The sequence below is a fragment of the Ammospiza caudacuta genome, chromosome 12, assembly GCF_027887145.1.
Source record: "Ammospiza caudacuta isolate bAmmCau1 chromosome 12, bAmmCau1.pri, whole genome shotgun sequence".
NCBI classification, from domain to species: domain Eukaryota; kingdom Metazoa; phylum Chordata; class Aves; order Passeriformes; family Passerellidae; genus Ammospiza; species Ammospiza caudacuta.
Window position 1 is genome coordinate 15,711,995 of NC_080604.1, and position 15,055 is coordinate 15,727,049.

A 15,055-nucleotide genomic window follows, 5' to 3' on the forward strand; every position below is an offset into this window, starting at 1 on the left:
TCAAGTAAGGTCTCATTTCAAAATCTCATCAAAGGATTTGTTGCAGAATTCTTACATCTTAATTTTCTTGTGGAAAATAATTCTTACTTTTGACCAACCACATTATCCTCTGTAGCAATAGAAAAAGGAAAGAGAAACAATGGTATTAATATGTCACATCATGATGTGGCCACTTGCCTTTGTCCAGGACTTTCCTGAAACAGCTGCTGCAGTGTCTGTCTCAGGATGCATGGCACAATCTGCTACAGCATTAACATCACATTGACTTAATTTGTTCTGTGTAATGGATTGTAATTGAATCTACAGGTTAAATTTAACCAGTGTCTGTCACCAAAGCCTCTGTTTGCAATTTCACAGTATTTAAACCAAGGCTATATGACCTTATTTTTTTCAGAATATAAAGATGCTTTTGAGTTTGTCCTACAGCAAAAGCAGCTCCTGCTGGTGAGTGGTTCTGAGGGTTGTGGTCAGGTTATGCCTGACAGGAGGAGAGTCCCATCTTCCCCAGCCAAATGATCTGCAAATCCTGTGCACTGCAAGCTCTGTTGTTTTTGGCATTTTTAGAAATAAAGAACCTTTTTTTCCTGGAGCACATCCTTGCTGGTGTCCCTGGACACTGTCCAGTGCAATGATTGCAGCACCACAGTCTGGCTGAGGACAGGTGTGAGTCCCTCTGTGCAGTGGAGTTGTAGGGAAAATGCAGAGCCCCAGTTGGAGAAAAGGCTGGCAGCTGTAGCCAGGAGGAATTCAGTGGTCAAGGAAAAAGAAAACATGGAGTGAAAAGGAGCTTCTCAGGGCTGCAGTGCTCACCTAAGGGGTGACACATGCTCTGTGCAGGAGGCAGGCAATGTATCCTCCAGCTCCAGGCAGATGCTGCTCTGAGCTGACGTGTATCAGATCAGATGTGTGAGTATGTCTCATCCCTGAGATTGCTCCTTCCAAAGAAAAGTGCTGCAGAAATCTCTGGTGCAGCACGTGTTGGTGCAGGAGGCAGGGCAGCCCTCACTCTGTTTCATCACCTGGCAGGATCAGTGCATCAGGCACCTTGTCCAGACTACCAGTTTTTCTCTCTTTGTGAAGAGTTTGAAGATAATAGTTTCATCCATCCTTGCTTCTGCTGCAGTGCCTGATCACAATTTCATGGTTAAAACCATTCCTGTTTTAAGCCTTGTACTTCCTCTTGGCTTCGTATTTTCTCAGTCTGGGATGACATCTGCCTTTAAGCAGCACCCTCTCAGAACTGCCTTTTTTTCCTGACGAATTTTCAGGATTTGAAAAATGAGTATGACAGGAGAAGTCGGGAGAGGAAAAAACCCCTTTCACTTGAAATTTTATAATATTTTTCAAAAGGCCCCTGCACAGGCAGTCACCATCAATGCATTACCAAATTGCAGAAGCCTAACTGGGTGCAGAAGATATGATTATAAGGAATTTAATGACCAATAAGTCACAAGAAACTTGCAGGGAAAATTTCAGTCACAAGTGTTTCAAGTTTACTTTGTTTATACAGATACAAGGAAATGAATCTGCATGTGCTGAGATCTCAGCAAAGCATCACTTTAACTGTGGAAAAATATTTTAGCATTCAGTGTGGAGTGAGGCATGATAGCAAGGAAATATTTCCAGTGGGAGAAGCAGATAACTGCTCCCTGCCTGTTTGGATGGCAGGGGTGTGTTTATTCACTATGCAGTAAACCATTTCTGTTGCTAATGTTGCCTGTCAGGTTTTGGGGATAAAAGTCTTTATTTTGGTCACACAGGGCCCTGGTTGTGTTACTCACCCATTCCCACAGGGAATGATGAGTCCTTGCACTCTTCAGCCTCTGCTTCCCTTGCTGGCTCCCTGAGGGATCCTCTGAGGGGTTCATACAGATAGAAGAGCCTAAGAGAGGACCTTGGAGTCCCAGTTTCTGAAGGAACAAGGAGAGATTGCCAGGGATTAGTACCTCACAGAAACATGCTGTGTGTTTCTGAGCTCTGCAAACCTCAGCTGTGATTTTCATTCCACTGTGAGCTCCCACATGGTGCATGTGTGCAGCGAGGAGCTGGGGTCTCACCTTGGTGGTTACAATGGGGGCAAGGCTGCTTCTCCAGTGACTGATTAGTGCTCAAGAGACAGAAACTTTTAAAAGAGATTAATTGGAGGTGGTGACTTAGATTTTAAAGAATGCCATGTACAAAATGCCACCAGTTTTCAGTACATCCCCATCTCTCAGGCCAAACCAACCTAAGCTGGTTCCCACATGTTTGACACCACATACCTGGGAGGCACTGCTGGTTTGTGGTGAGAGCAGAGATGAGCTGCACCCTGGGGCTGCCAGGCCAGCCCCTGTGTTGATGCTCTGCTTCAGGTCTGTGCATTTGGAGCTTCTTGCAAGCAGAGAGTAACCAACCCAGCTGTGCTGAAATTGTAGGGGATAGGATGCTTCCATATGTCTCTCAGAAAAGAAAGAATAGGCATAGTCATTGTATATCAGTCCCCATCACTCAGGCTTCTTATTTTTCCTATGGTTTCTTTACCCCATATGTGTTCCATTGAAAATCCACATGCTGACACCCTAGGTGCCTTCAGGTTTGTCTCTGGAAGTTACAGCTTGGCCATGAGGAACCACATGCATTCATGTATAAATGTAAATCACTTAATTAATATTCCAGTCAATTAATATAAAAGCATACAATTATTCAGCCAAGAAAGGTGACTGATATAGCCCTGAAAAGAGATATTTCGTTTTTATAGTGATTACTTGCTAATCTCATTCTTATGGTGTATAAAGATGCTTATATCTTAAGAAGATGAGATCTTTCCTTTGCATCTGGAGTCCCATGAATAATCACATTATGCAGAAAGGCATTTGGTTCCTTACATATGTTGCAGATTGAGTGAGTTAAGCACACCCAGGTCTGTTCTTTGGACACCTCTTTGGTTAAATGTTGTACTTCCTCACCGATGTTCAGTTGTCTAAAAACAGACAGGAAAAGAATAAAGGACCATCTATAAAAAAAAGACTGAATCCTTTACAGTTGAAAAATGAAATTAGGAAGTACCTGATTATTTCTTTGCATTTCAAAGAGCTGTTTCAGCCTGCTCTTGTCATCTCCTTTTAAAGCACGAGCCAGGGTGACCTTGCTGTACATGCTGGTGCCTCCCAAAAGGCTCTGCACTTCCCTGTGAAGCAAGCTTGCAAGGCCTTACACTATTGCAAGAAGCATGTAATTCTTTCAAAGCTTCATTCGGCAGAAAATCTGGGGTGGGACCTGGTTCAAACCAAAAAAGAGCTAAAATGCCACCGTGGGAAGGCGTTTGCTGCCTGCGGCAATCTGCTGCTGGCCGCTTGCCCGGCTGGGACCAGGCCTCTGCCTCTTGCTGGGGTACTTCTTCAACTTCAGGGTGGTTGTGACTGTGAAAGCAAATCCCCTGAGCGGTTTGCCTCTGCTGGGTAAAGAAATCTCCCTCTGTTCCTGCGTGGCTGGCCATGAAGCCTGTTGGCAGTGCTAGACAGGCTCTGACTGGGAGCGTTCGTGGACCTCAGCGTTTGAGGAGCTGCTGCCTTGGAGGCTGTGAATGTGTGACGGGGTTTTCACAAATGGAAAGGTTTTGTTGCATGAGCCCTGCATGGCAGTCAGTTACGAGGCAGCAGCTGCAGCTCTGTGAGGCAGGAGGGATGCCAGGGGCACTCTGGCCAGGCCAGAGCTGAGTCTCTGCCTGTTTCCAGCCATGACAGCCCAGGCCCATCCTGGCAGACGTGGCTGGGAGGGAGAGCAGGGCACAGAGTGCACGCAGGGACATGTGTGTCACAGCCTTCAGGGGCTGGCAAAGCCACTGACCAGCCTGGAGCAGATGAAGCACAGCCCCTTTCTGAGTGAGGCTCTTGGCTGGGTCAGGTCATGCCAGACACTGGGCAATCCAAAACTGTGCTCAGGAGGCTTAAGTGACTGTAAGTGACTGCCCCTTTTAAAGAGGGGCATTTTGCAGAAACCAGTAAGTAGCTTCATAGCAAGGAAAAATGTTTCAATTGTTATAAAAAGAAAAGGCTTTCACAGTTCTATTCTAAAATGTGTAATGTATAAAATTGTTCCAAGTAGACATTTTTGGCAAACTCAGTAATAACAAGTTTTGACTTGAAAAAGGCAGCAAGGATTTTTTTTTTGTTTTTGCACGTACTTCAGGATCTTAAAAAGTCCCTCCTTGTATACTCTGAGGATTTTGAATTTCAGTTTTTGCCTTTCTTTACATGTTTGTGTTTTCCTTTTTTCCCAAAGGCATCTGTAGGCAGAGCAAAGTATCTCAGCTGAGATCTGAGTGAGAAACTTAGTAATTAGGAGTTTGGTGTAATCATACAAGAATACACACTCAAGAGATCTGGACATCATTTTAAGAGAGCAACTACAAAAAATTATTTTGTTCCAAAGGAAAAAAAGACTCACCCATGCTATAGGGATATTAAACATTGAAATGCAATATTTGTTTTAGTATGTTTCAGTATGCAGGCACTCTGGCCTTAATTACCAAGGAGAAATTCCCCAGATAGACATTAAGCCACAGAACAGCTTAGCTTGAAATTCACTTTTATTTTCAGCATGTCATTATCTTGTAACTCTGTTCCACCCAGAGCTGTGAAAATGTTCAGCCAGGAATGCAAACCCACTTGAAAACAAGAGAGGTTCAGGTTCCAGCCAAAGCTGAAGGTTCTCAAAGATTCAACACAAATAGAAAGAAGCAAGTTCACTCTAGATGCAGAATCATACATTTTGATCCTTGCATTGTAGAGGGGAGGCAGAAAAAGCCTGAGTCCGGCCATGTAGCCCTGATGAGAGCACCTACTGAAAAAATCCCAGTGTTCCATTAGACTTTGTGTCCTGTCTCCTTGGCCAGCTGTTGACCAGGCTGTATGGTTTCCTCTTTGAGTCCCACTGTGCCATCTTTCACTTCTGGTTCAGTGTGTTTCTTGCACCCAACCAGACTTTACAGTTTTTGGGAGCTCCTCTCTACAAGAGCTGATCCTGATACCCCAGGAGCAAGAGCCCTTTCCCCAAGGCTCTGACCTGCTCTGAAATAGGGGAGTTTGTAGCACAGAGGGCAGGGTTTTAGACTTTGTGAACATCCTGGCACAGGGGAGCAGAGGAAGTCAGGAGAAGCATGGTGTATGATGGGAAAGGCAAGATCTGAGAAATAACATGAAATACTTAATGCCTTTAGGGCCATCCCCTCAGCTGCACAGTGCCATGGGATGATCTAGAAGGACTTACAGCCCAGGACATGGGCTATACCACCAGTCAGACTGTATCATGCAGATGCAGTAATTTGTGCAATGAGCCTCTCCAACATGGGCCTGTAAGCTCAACAGCAGGTCTGTACCCCTGCTGCTGTCACCTGCTTCAAGAACTTTGCTTGCTTTTGAAGTTTTTCTCTTTTTAGCAAGTTTGATCTCCTGTGTTGCATTAGTTTTAGTCAGTTTGTCTCTGTTTGCTTTAAATTTCTACCTGCTGTTATGCATTTCTTTAATTGACACTGCCAGTGCACTGATTACAGAGCTGGGTTTAGTTTGCTTCAAATGTGGTGGCACTAGGAGAGGGTTGCTTGGCATTTGGAAAATACATTCCCCAAAACTCTGCTGTGTCCCCATCTCTTGTGTCAGTCCAAAGCTTGGCATCTGGGTTGATAGCATGTCAAACCTCACAGCAAATAAAAAGCATCTCCCATCATCATCCACAGCTCAGCAAACATCTCGTCTTTCTACCAGCTGGAATTTTTAGGGAACGTTTGCAATTGAACCGTTGCCTCTAGGAATCTCTTTCTCATTCACTGCTAAAATATATGAGATACAGTAATTTCTCTTGCTGGAAATATCCCTGAGAAGAAGAATTACTCTGGGCTATATGCCTCATGGAGTCTCTTTGGGTGCTAAGGGAGTTGTCAAATCCTGGGCTTCACGCTCTTCGAGAGCCCAGTTGGGCAGCACGAGGGAGGTCAGAGGAACTCAGAGCTCGGTGGCAGACACAGGCCTGCAGAAAGCAAATTGTTAAAAGAGAAGGATGTATCCTTTGGGAAAGCATCCAAGCACAGTTAATTTAATCCCATCTGCGTCAGTGGAGACATCCTTTGTTCAAGGCTCCCTTTATTGACTGGTGCCTCATCCATCATGACGGGGCTCACGGCCTGCACCCCTGGGGTGCCATGGAGAGCTCCTTCCCCAAATGTCAGCTGTGCTGTGCATGAGAATGGTGTTTCCTAGAGATTGCTTGTTTCTTTGAGAAGCAACCTGAAACGCTGGGTTCTTAATGAGTGTTTTCCCTCCCTTCCATGCACACCTTTATTTTGCAAGGGGGAAGGGGAAGCAGCCCCACGGGAGGTGGGATATCAAGACGCAGCGATGCAGTTAGTGGTATGTTAGACTTTGGCACCTCTGCCATCTGTTGTGGGCTGACAGATGGGATGAAATATGACAGCAGAAAGGCTCTTCTGTTTTAGCAAGACACAAGAAAGCTTGAAAAATCACACCTCCTCCCTCCTTTCCCCCCAAACCCACACAACAACAGTGTCACTTGGCCACTTGTTCTGGCTAAGACAAGGAGAAGTTTATGCCTGTGCATGCTCCCGAGAGTCTTTCAAGGGGAAAGTGAGCAGAGTGGATCAGAGCAGAGCTGCTGGGACCTGGAGGGACCACCCCACCTTCTCCCCTCTTTTCACATGGATGGGAATTAGGAACCAGTGCTTTACCAGGCCAGGGAGGAGTCTCTGCTTGGCAAGTCTTGCTGTTTACTTGCTCACTCATGGTAATTAGTGGCTGCATGGCTCATGCAGCAGGGACATTTGGCCTTACCTGTGGCTGGTGAGAAAACTCCTCATCTGGTACCTGAGGATTAGCCAATTTCAGGTTTTCCCTAGGACAGAAACACTTCCTATTGGAAACCCACCCTGACTGTCTGTAGGAGTACCCAGGGCAAGACCCAGCCCTCAGGAGGGCCCATCTTGTTTACAGGCATCTGTATTTTGTAATTCATCCCAATGCATCAGCCTGGTGCTCTGAACTGCCACATTTTCAAGGCAGATCAGCATCCTCACATGTGGGTACCAGCCACGTGTTTGTGGGAATCTTGCCTCAAGGCCCGAGATGCAAATGTCAGCCCAGGGGCTCTGCCCCATTAGGTGTGCCAAGCACTTCTGAAAATTAGCTCTGCGGGAGATGACAGTAACACAACCTTCCACTAAGTAACAAGCTCTTGGTATTTCCCTCCTCTGACACAAGCTTTGAGTTTTCTGGTGATTTTTAATATTTTTTTTCCTTTCCAACGGACACACCAGTATAATGCTTCTAACTAATTTGTCTTTTAGGATTTCATTGTGACAGTGGTCTTCTCATTCTTGTGGCTAGTGAGCTCATCTGCTTGGGCTAAAGGACTGTCAGATGTAAAGGTTGCAACTGACCCTGATGAAGTGCTGCTGCTGATGTCTGCCTGCAAACAGCAGTCCAACAAATGCTTGCCTGTTCGCAGCCCTGTTATGTCAAGCCTCAACACTTCGGTTGTAAGTGACTTTTACTGCTGCTGTTCACCCTTACCTTGCAGTGTATTTTCATCTTTTAGCTGTGTATTGACCTAAATTGACTGGTGTAAACCAGTTAGCTGACATGATTTAATTGGAAGTGCAGTCTTGCTGCAGGGAAAGGCAGGCTGTGACTCACAGCAGCTCTGCCATGGAGCAGCAGCAGGGTGAGTGTGCAGGGCTGGGATGGGGAAAAAGCAAAGTGGCTGTCCAAGTGCATTGTTTGCCCCTCTGCTTTTAACTTGCTCACTACAACTCTTTTGCAAAGGGGTCTGTGTGCTCCTTTAGAAGGAAATGTTTGTGCCTTACAGATTCTTCTAAAAATCCTCCAAAAAACCAACATAAAATTGGACTTCAGCATGTTAAAAAAAAATAAACACAAAAAATCCCTCTAGGCCACCTGACCAATTAAGAGCTCTCTTTTTTAATTAGTTTCTTTCAATTTTATCTTTCCACATTTTCTTTAAACTAGATTATGTTTTCAAGCAAAAAAAAATTTTTGTTCTAAAAACTTGACCTTTATTTTGAAAACAAAAAGCAAAGCAGACACCTTGTGAGCTACAGCTAAGGGAGATGAATTTAGGAATTTGCTCCAAAGCTGAGAAAATTTTCCTGCAGGTTTTGGGACAATCAGAGAATCATTTAGGTTGGAAAAGATCTCTAAGATTACGGAGTCCAACCACAAAGATCTCTAAGATTATGGTGTCCAACCACTAAGCCAGCACTGCCAAGTCCAGCACTAAACCTATCCCCAGATGCCACATCTACACTTACCCCACAGATGGTGACCCCACTACTTCCCTGGGCAGCCTGTTCCAGTGCTTGACAATAGTTTCAGTGAAGAGATTTTTCCTAATAACCAATCTGGGCCTCCTCTTGCACAACTTGAGGCCATTTCCTCTTGTCCTTGGGAAGGAGAGGTTGGGAGCAGCTTTGCCTTTCCCCAGGACCTAGTGTTATGGTGGGGACCATAACATTAGGTTGAGCTGTGAGATTGTGGCTGCTGGTGACGAGCTCCTCTTCTTCCCACCCAGGTCTTTGGCTACTTGAACTTTATCCTGTGGGCAGGCAACATTTGGTTTGTGTTTAAGGAGACGGGCTGGCATTCCTCGGGCCAGCGGCACGCTGCGGACACCATGGAGAAGCAGCCCGGGGGCTACAACCAAGGTGGCTACAACCAAGACAGCTATGGGCCAGCTGGTGGCTACAACCAGCCAGGCTCCTATGGCCAGGTGGGTGAATATGGCCAGTCCCAGAGCTATGGGCAGAGCGGGCCAACCTCCTTCTCTAATCAGATTTAGGGTTCACGCAGCACAAGCTCTTGCACCCCTCGCAAGTAGAGAGTTTAACAGGTCTCAAGTTTCAGTGGCACCAGATTTTTAAGGGTTCTACATAAATTCATACTACAACACAGTGTTTAATGTCCATTGAAGGTCTAAGCCCACCTCCTTTGGCAGATGGGAGGTGGCCAGGGGGCTGGAGTTGGCCTTTCTTTCCCTGATTAGCCAGACACAGGGGATGTGCTCCTCGCCGGTGACCTGGAGTTGCTGTTGTAGTAGGTACTGTAGAGATAACTTTATGGTAGTTTTGTATGTGTTAAGATGGTAGAAGCTTTTTGTAGCCTCAAGTCTGTAGTATTTAATATGCATAATATAATTGAATTTCCTTCTGCATTTTGGTGAAAAACAGAAGTGTTTTACTATGATTTCTACAGATTATTCTGTATATCCATGCATGTAACATTGCACCTAAATTTTCAGAACTGCCTGTCTGTGACTCTTCAGAGAGTTTGTTTTGGTTATACCTTTTTGTTTCAGAAGATTTTACTATTATTTCAGTTAACTGAGTCATCCATCTGTAATTTAGTGCATGGATAAGCAGTTTCATACTACCAAATGTCTGGACTGTGTAAATGGAACTTCTCGACTTCTGCCACTACATTTTGTTAAATGTCTGTTTAAAAGAAGTATGCATCTTTTATATATTTTGCAGAGTTGAATATATGGCTTACCCAAGTTCTGAATGCTTTGTAACTAAACTGTTTTTCCTTGAAATGGCATTCAGTAGTATCTATGGTACCTGACCAATGTTTATTCCATTTAACTCAGCTAAGTATTCCTTCTATAAATCACTATTTCTATGGATGTTTTGTGAATCTTTTAATGTGAGCTGTGGAGAATAAGGACCAAGTAACTGTGTTATATGTTTACAAAGGTATTTATTTAACTAAGATAACAGAGGTGCAGATATCAGTACACAAAATCATGTGGAAACGCCCTGTTGCTTGACACGGCAACATGAAAACCGCACGTATTGTTGTGACCTTACAAAGCATAAATATTCCTTTATGCCCTTTGATGGGAAGAAAACCTTTCTGTCCGTGCTGTTTCAAGATTGTTAGATATCCCTCTGTTAGATTGCTGCTCTGAGCGCTAGCTTGGTGCTAATGGAGAATGTAACTGGATTGACCAAATAACCCAGGCTCAGAGGAACTCGTCCTGAAAGAGCCAGAGCCAGCCTTGTAGCCTGTTTGGATTCCTCCCTGGGAAATTCAGCCCTCCCTCACTACAGCATATGGGATGCATTGACACAAATGAAAGCCTGAAGCACAATGTACTAATCAAAACTGATCATCTGCATTTCTAGATCAAAGTGTATCAGTATATAATCTTATTGTATGAGCTGTAATGTTGAAAGCATCTTAGCTTAAAACAGCTTAGTCTCTTCTATGATTGTTGTAACCAATTTATGGCTACTCAGTGGATGAATCTATATTGTGATATCTATTTGACCCTAATAAAGTTATTGCATACAATGCATGTTTTCAGAGTATGTTAATATTGAAATGTCACTGCCAAATGACAAAGATAACTATTAAAGAAAAATAACTATTCCTATGCCTGACCTTATTGGTCATATTCTTACTGTTTTCCAACACTTTTATCGGGGTTGTGTTAATGTACAGTGGAGTACAACACTTCTGCAGACACCTGTCATTAAAGGTCAGTATCACAAGTTTTTTAAAAAAATTAAAAGTGTGCAGTTTAATACCTGCCTGCCTCTTCACCTCTCTTTCCACTGTCAGTAGGACTAGCCCAGTAGTGTGCCACCCATCCCAGTTCTGAGGATTGCTGGAAAGATATGTGTGAGTTGTAGAGAAAACAAACTGGAATATCTAAACATTCTCCTATTCCAAATGAAGGCAAAGTACAATTTTCTGGGTAAACGAAAAATGTTATTTTGGCTCTTGGTTAATTTGTTTGGGGTTTTTTATGTGATTTTTTTTTGTTTTGGGGTTGTTTGTTTGGGGGAGGTGGTTTTGTTTGGTTGGTTGGTTTTCTTTTAAGTTTGGAAAAATGTTGGACATTGGCAGGTCAGGAGAAAGTGAAACCTGTATGTGTGGCAAGGGGTGTGATGGGATGTGTGCTCTTCATACCTTCTCCCATGTATTCCTGCTTCTACTCTTTTTTCTTTTTTTTTTTTTTGTTGTTCTTTTAAATTCCCTTTCTATTAGTTGATGAGGAATATCCCAAGCTGAGCTCCCATATCTAAGATTCTCCACTAGAAATAGCTTTTGTGTCAACTACCTTTCTCTTCATGAACTTTTATACTCAAATCAGCAGGCTCCCATTCCTAAACTTTTCTATCCAATGCTGAGGGATGGAAATGAGTTTTGCTTTGGTTTATTCCTGCATTTCAAATCAGACTAAATTCTTGTGTGAGCACAGGACTGCAGCTTTCTGGAATTCACACCCCTGGAGAAAGGGCAGTTTTTGATACAAGGCTTAGAACAGAATTAAGTTTATGTCATATTTTGGGCACTATTTATGTAACTCCAGGTCTAAGGGTTTCTCATGAAGGGCAGAACTGGTTGAAGAGTTAACAAAAAGTAGTGTAGGAGGCACATATTTTAATGGAAGACTCGCTCTTGCTTTACCCAGCTGGCCAGGTATTTACAGGTACCTCAGCTCCTGGCTGCTGTACAGAACAGTTGAGCCAATTGTTACCCTTTGGGGACTGTAATCTTCACTCTGAATTAGGAGGGAAGAAAAATCTCTATCCATAGCTTCTCAGGTTAATAAAGTATGGCAGCAGCAAAAGGGAAAACAAAAATGATGCATGCACTTGTCTGTGTTATGTAAGAAAATGTATCTGAATGTTTTCTCTGTCTTCCTCTAGATTTGAGTCTCATCCTTTTGTAGTTGCTGAGAAATTGAAAGTTTATTTCTGCTGGGGATGGGGACTCCATAGCCAAGGGTTGTGCAACTTATGAAAAAGACTGTATTTGATGTTACCTGGATTTAAGACAAATAGCAAAGTAAACTCAAGCATCCTTTGTGAAACTGCTGCTGGCAGCCTCCTTGCTTCCCTGCTTCATCATTAGAGTATCTCTGCCAGTTAGTTGAATAACTAGGTCAGCCTAGGAGAGAAAAAACATGTTCCTTGATCTTTGTGCTGTCCCGCCTGTTTTCCCATGTGTTTCTCTTTATAGCCCATTTCTCAGCTACCCAAGTTAGGAGCATATTTGCATTATCAAGTGTGAAGCTATGGGGGAGAGGCAGGTGCATCTGGTGAGTGTGGTGGGGAGGGAGGAGCACAGGACTGTCTCTCCAGGTGCCTCAGAGGCCAAGGAAGGGGCACATTCACCTGCTGGTTTGGGTTTCCCCCATTGCTCCTGGAGCACCAATGCTCCCTCCAGCTCTGCAAAGAGCATCCCCTGCCCTGGGTACCACTGGCTCTGAGCCCGCTCCACCTCCTGCCCAGCACTTCAGGGAGACAAGGGTGAGTTCAGATGCAAACACAGCCCACAGGGCTCTGTCCTGGCTGGATGGGGTTGGGGTTTTTGTGTGTGATATTTTTCCTGATGGCCAGATCTCCTTCATTGTGGCCATTGATCTGCACATAACAGAGCCTCAGTGATGGCTAAGACTTGGAGAAAGTTTGTGCTCTTGTTGCATGAATTCATGTTACAATCGCCTGACCTGATTAGGTTAATTATTTCAAATCTTTATAGGCTCTCAAATTGAAAGAGCAATCCAGGCTGTAGCTCTGAATCAATCTTGGCTGAAACTGTGATGTGCTGATATAAGAGGCAGTGGCATCAACATGCATTGCACCTCCCTGTAGTCTGCTCCTGACAATATCTCCAGAGTTTCACAGTTAATATGACAGACAGATTAAGAGCTACTGATTAAAAACTGCCACTGTATTATTTAATCCTTTTCTGAAAAAAGTTCTTCTCATTATGCCATATCATGTCACAAGCATTTAGTCCTTTGTCCACTGGTTTTAAGAAAGATCTTAGTCAAAATTTGTTATGTATGTGAATAGATGGTCTACTTAGCTTGTGCTCTCCCCTAACTTCAATATTCTTTTTTAGGATTTCTTTCTATTCCCAGCTTCTGCTAAATGCAGGAGCTTTTCTTTTTGGAATTCTACAACATCAGCAATTAATTGTATTTTGCTATTAATATATCTGGTCCTGATTATACCATCATTTGTCACTGACATCTATCTTTATTATGAAGATCTTAGCATTGCTATATGAAATTTTAATAGTTCAGTGAGAAGGCATCCTGTTTGTTGCATTTACTTCCTGCTGTTACATTTTTATTCTTTTGTCCCCCATTAATGAGATTCTAATAGCTGCCTTTCTGAAATCTAAATATCCTATAAAAAACCATTCTCAGAGGGAAAATTACTTGGCAATAGTATTTTCAGGATTAAAGTTCATCTGGTTCCATACCCATTGCCATGGGCAGGGACACCTTCCACTATCCCAAGCTGCTCCAAGCCCTGTCCAACCTGGCCCTGGACACTTCCAGGGATGGGACAGCCACAGCTTCTCTGAGTGAAGAATTCAAGCTATTACCTGCCTGGGTGCATGTTTGCAGCTCTTCTCCTGCAGCTGCTGAAGGGTTTGCTGGTGAAATGAAACCTGAGAGGCCAGGAGGTGTGAGTGTGTCTGCTGTTTCAGGTATTCCCTCCTGCCTGTGTCCCTAGGATCCTGCCCCACCCAGGTCATCTCTAAGGGAGTCAGGGCTCTGTCACACACACACACGTTTCACAATATCAGCCTTCTGAAAGGCAAAAAGCATTTCCTTAAAAAAGGAGGAGGAAGTCTCCAGGAAAATACCAAAAGTGAGGCAGAGGCTGTGGCTCTTTGCAGTGGCAATTATTTTAAGTGAACTGCCTGTAAGGATTTTGCAGTTTGAAGTGGCAGGTTGCGTATTTTGCGCAGACAGGATTGTTAACGTGTGAAACATGCTAAAAATTGACCAATAAAGGCACCTGGATATTTCAAACATAAATAGTGTGTACCAAAATAGCTACAGAGCAGATGGCCTGGCTCCACACACACCTTGACCAGAATACTCGAGCTACACGCACAGCCAAAATCTCAAACTTCAAAGCTGATCATCTGCAAAGGCAAGGGTTATCCTCATGCTACCCCTTATCTGTCAGGCACAAATGCTCCTGCACACGTTAATTAGTGTATCCTAGAGGGATAATGAACCCCAGGTTTGTCTGAACTTGCTACTACCCCAGCAAAGCAAATCACCTGTTCTAGAGCTCAGGCTCTCAAAAGTCGGTGAGATTAAAACAACTGTGAGCTGAAATCTGATCTGCAGTGGAAAGATCCCAAAACACAGAGGGCTGGGTTTGCCAGCCCGCTCACAGTACTGCCTGCCACTGATAAACAGGAAACGGAGTCTGTTTCTCACTCTCATTTTTCACCTTGGATGCTAAGACCAAACATCCCCATTCCACATATTAACCAGGATGTAAGGCTTTTCATGTATGGTTCAACAGATGTGAAAAGGAATTATCACTTCAACATGATATCAAGACTCTCTCTTTTTTTTTTTTTTTTTTTAGTTGATGGCAGATTACTAAGCCTGAATTCTTGTTTAATTTTAGTGTGTTAATTGATGGAATAATGAGCATTGATTATATGTGTTTTGGCTTCGTCATTGCAATTACAGGCTCTGTTTTATTCATGAGCCAGTCCTAAAGAATGCACTAGAGATCTAAGACAGCTTAAACCTCTCAGAAAAAGGCTCTGAATTGTTTGAGTAATGACACTCTTAGATGGAAAATTAAAGGTTCTCTTTTCCCATGCTTTTTAAGATAATTAAAATCCAGGAACGGTAAGGTGGTGAACATCCTTATTCATTAGCCTTCAGTAATTTAGCTTCTACTAAATGAGGAAAACATTTTAATTCTCTGGGCCATCTGTTGCAGTCTCCTTTGTGTGTCCCGTTACATAAAGTCTCATCATGGGCAGTTTTAACATCAGTATTGTATCCTTTCACCAGGAACGATGAGCTGGGTGAGGTAGCTGAAGTCACCACCTATTAAGAGACCACCCTGAAATTAAACTGCCTGCTTTGTCTTTAAACTTGAAGTTATCCTGTCTAGACACCTCTAGGCAGAGAGGAGCCCGTGCATGGAGCTAGGCAGTGTGACAAGCTGTGTTTTCTAATAGCACTATCCATGCCAATAAATAAC

The 15,055-nt window shown here is 43.6% G+C and overlaps 1 protein-coding gene across 2 annotated transcripts in view; it reads left to right on the forward strand.

The window, feature by feature from the left end:
• Positions 1-10,440, forward strand: part of SYNPR (synaptoporin) — a 98,175-nt gene extending 87,735 nt beyond the window's left edge. For both annotated transcript variants that reach the window (XM_058812894.1, XM_058812893.1), the window contains 2 exons: positions 7,334-7,525; positions 8,578-10,440. In XM_058812894.1, the coding sequence (XP_058668877.1) occupies positions 7,334-7,525; positions 8,578-8,844 (459 nt within the window). In that variant the 3' untranslated portion in view covers positions 8,845-10,440. The remainder of the gene's footprint in view (positions 1-7,333; positions 7,526-8,577) is intronic.
• The last annotated feature ends 4,615 nt before the right edge of the window (positions 10,441-15,055 follow it).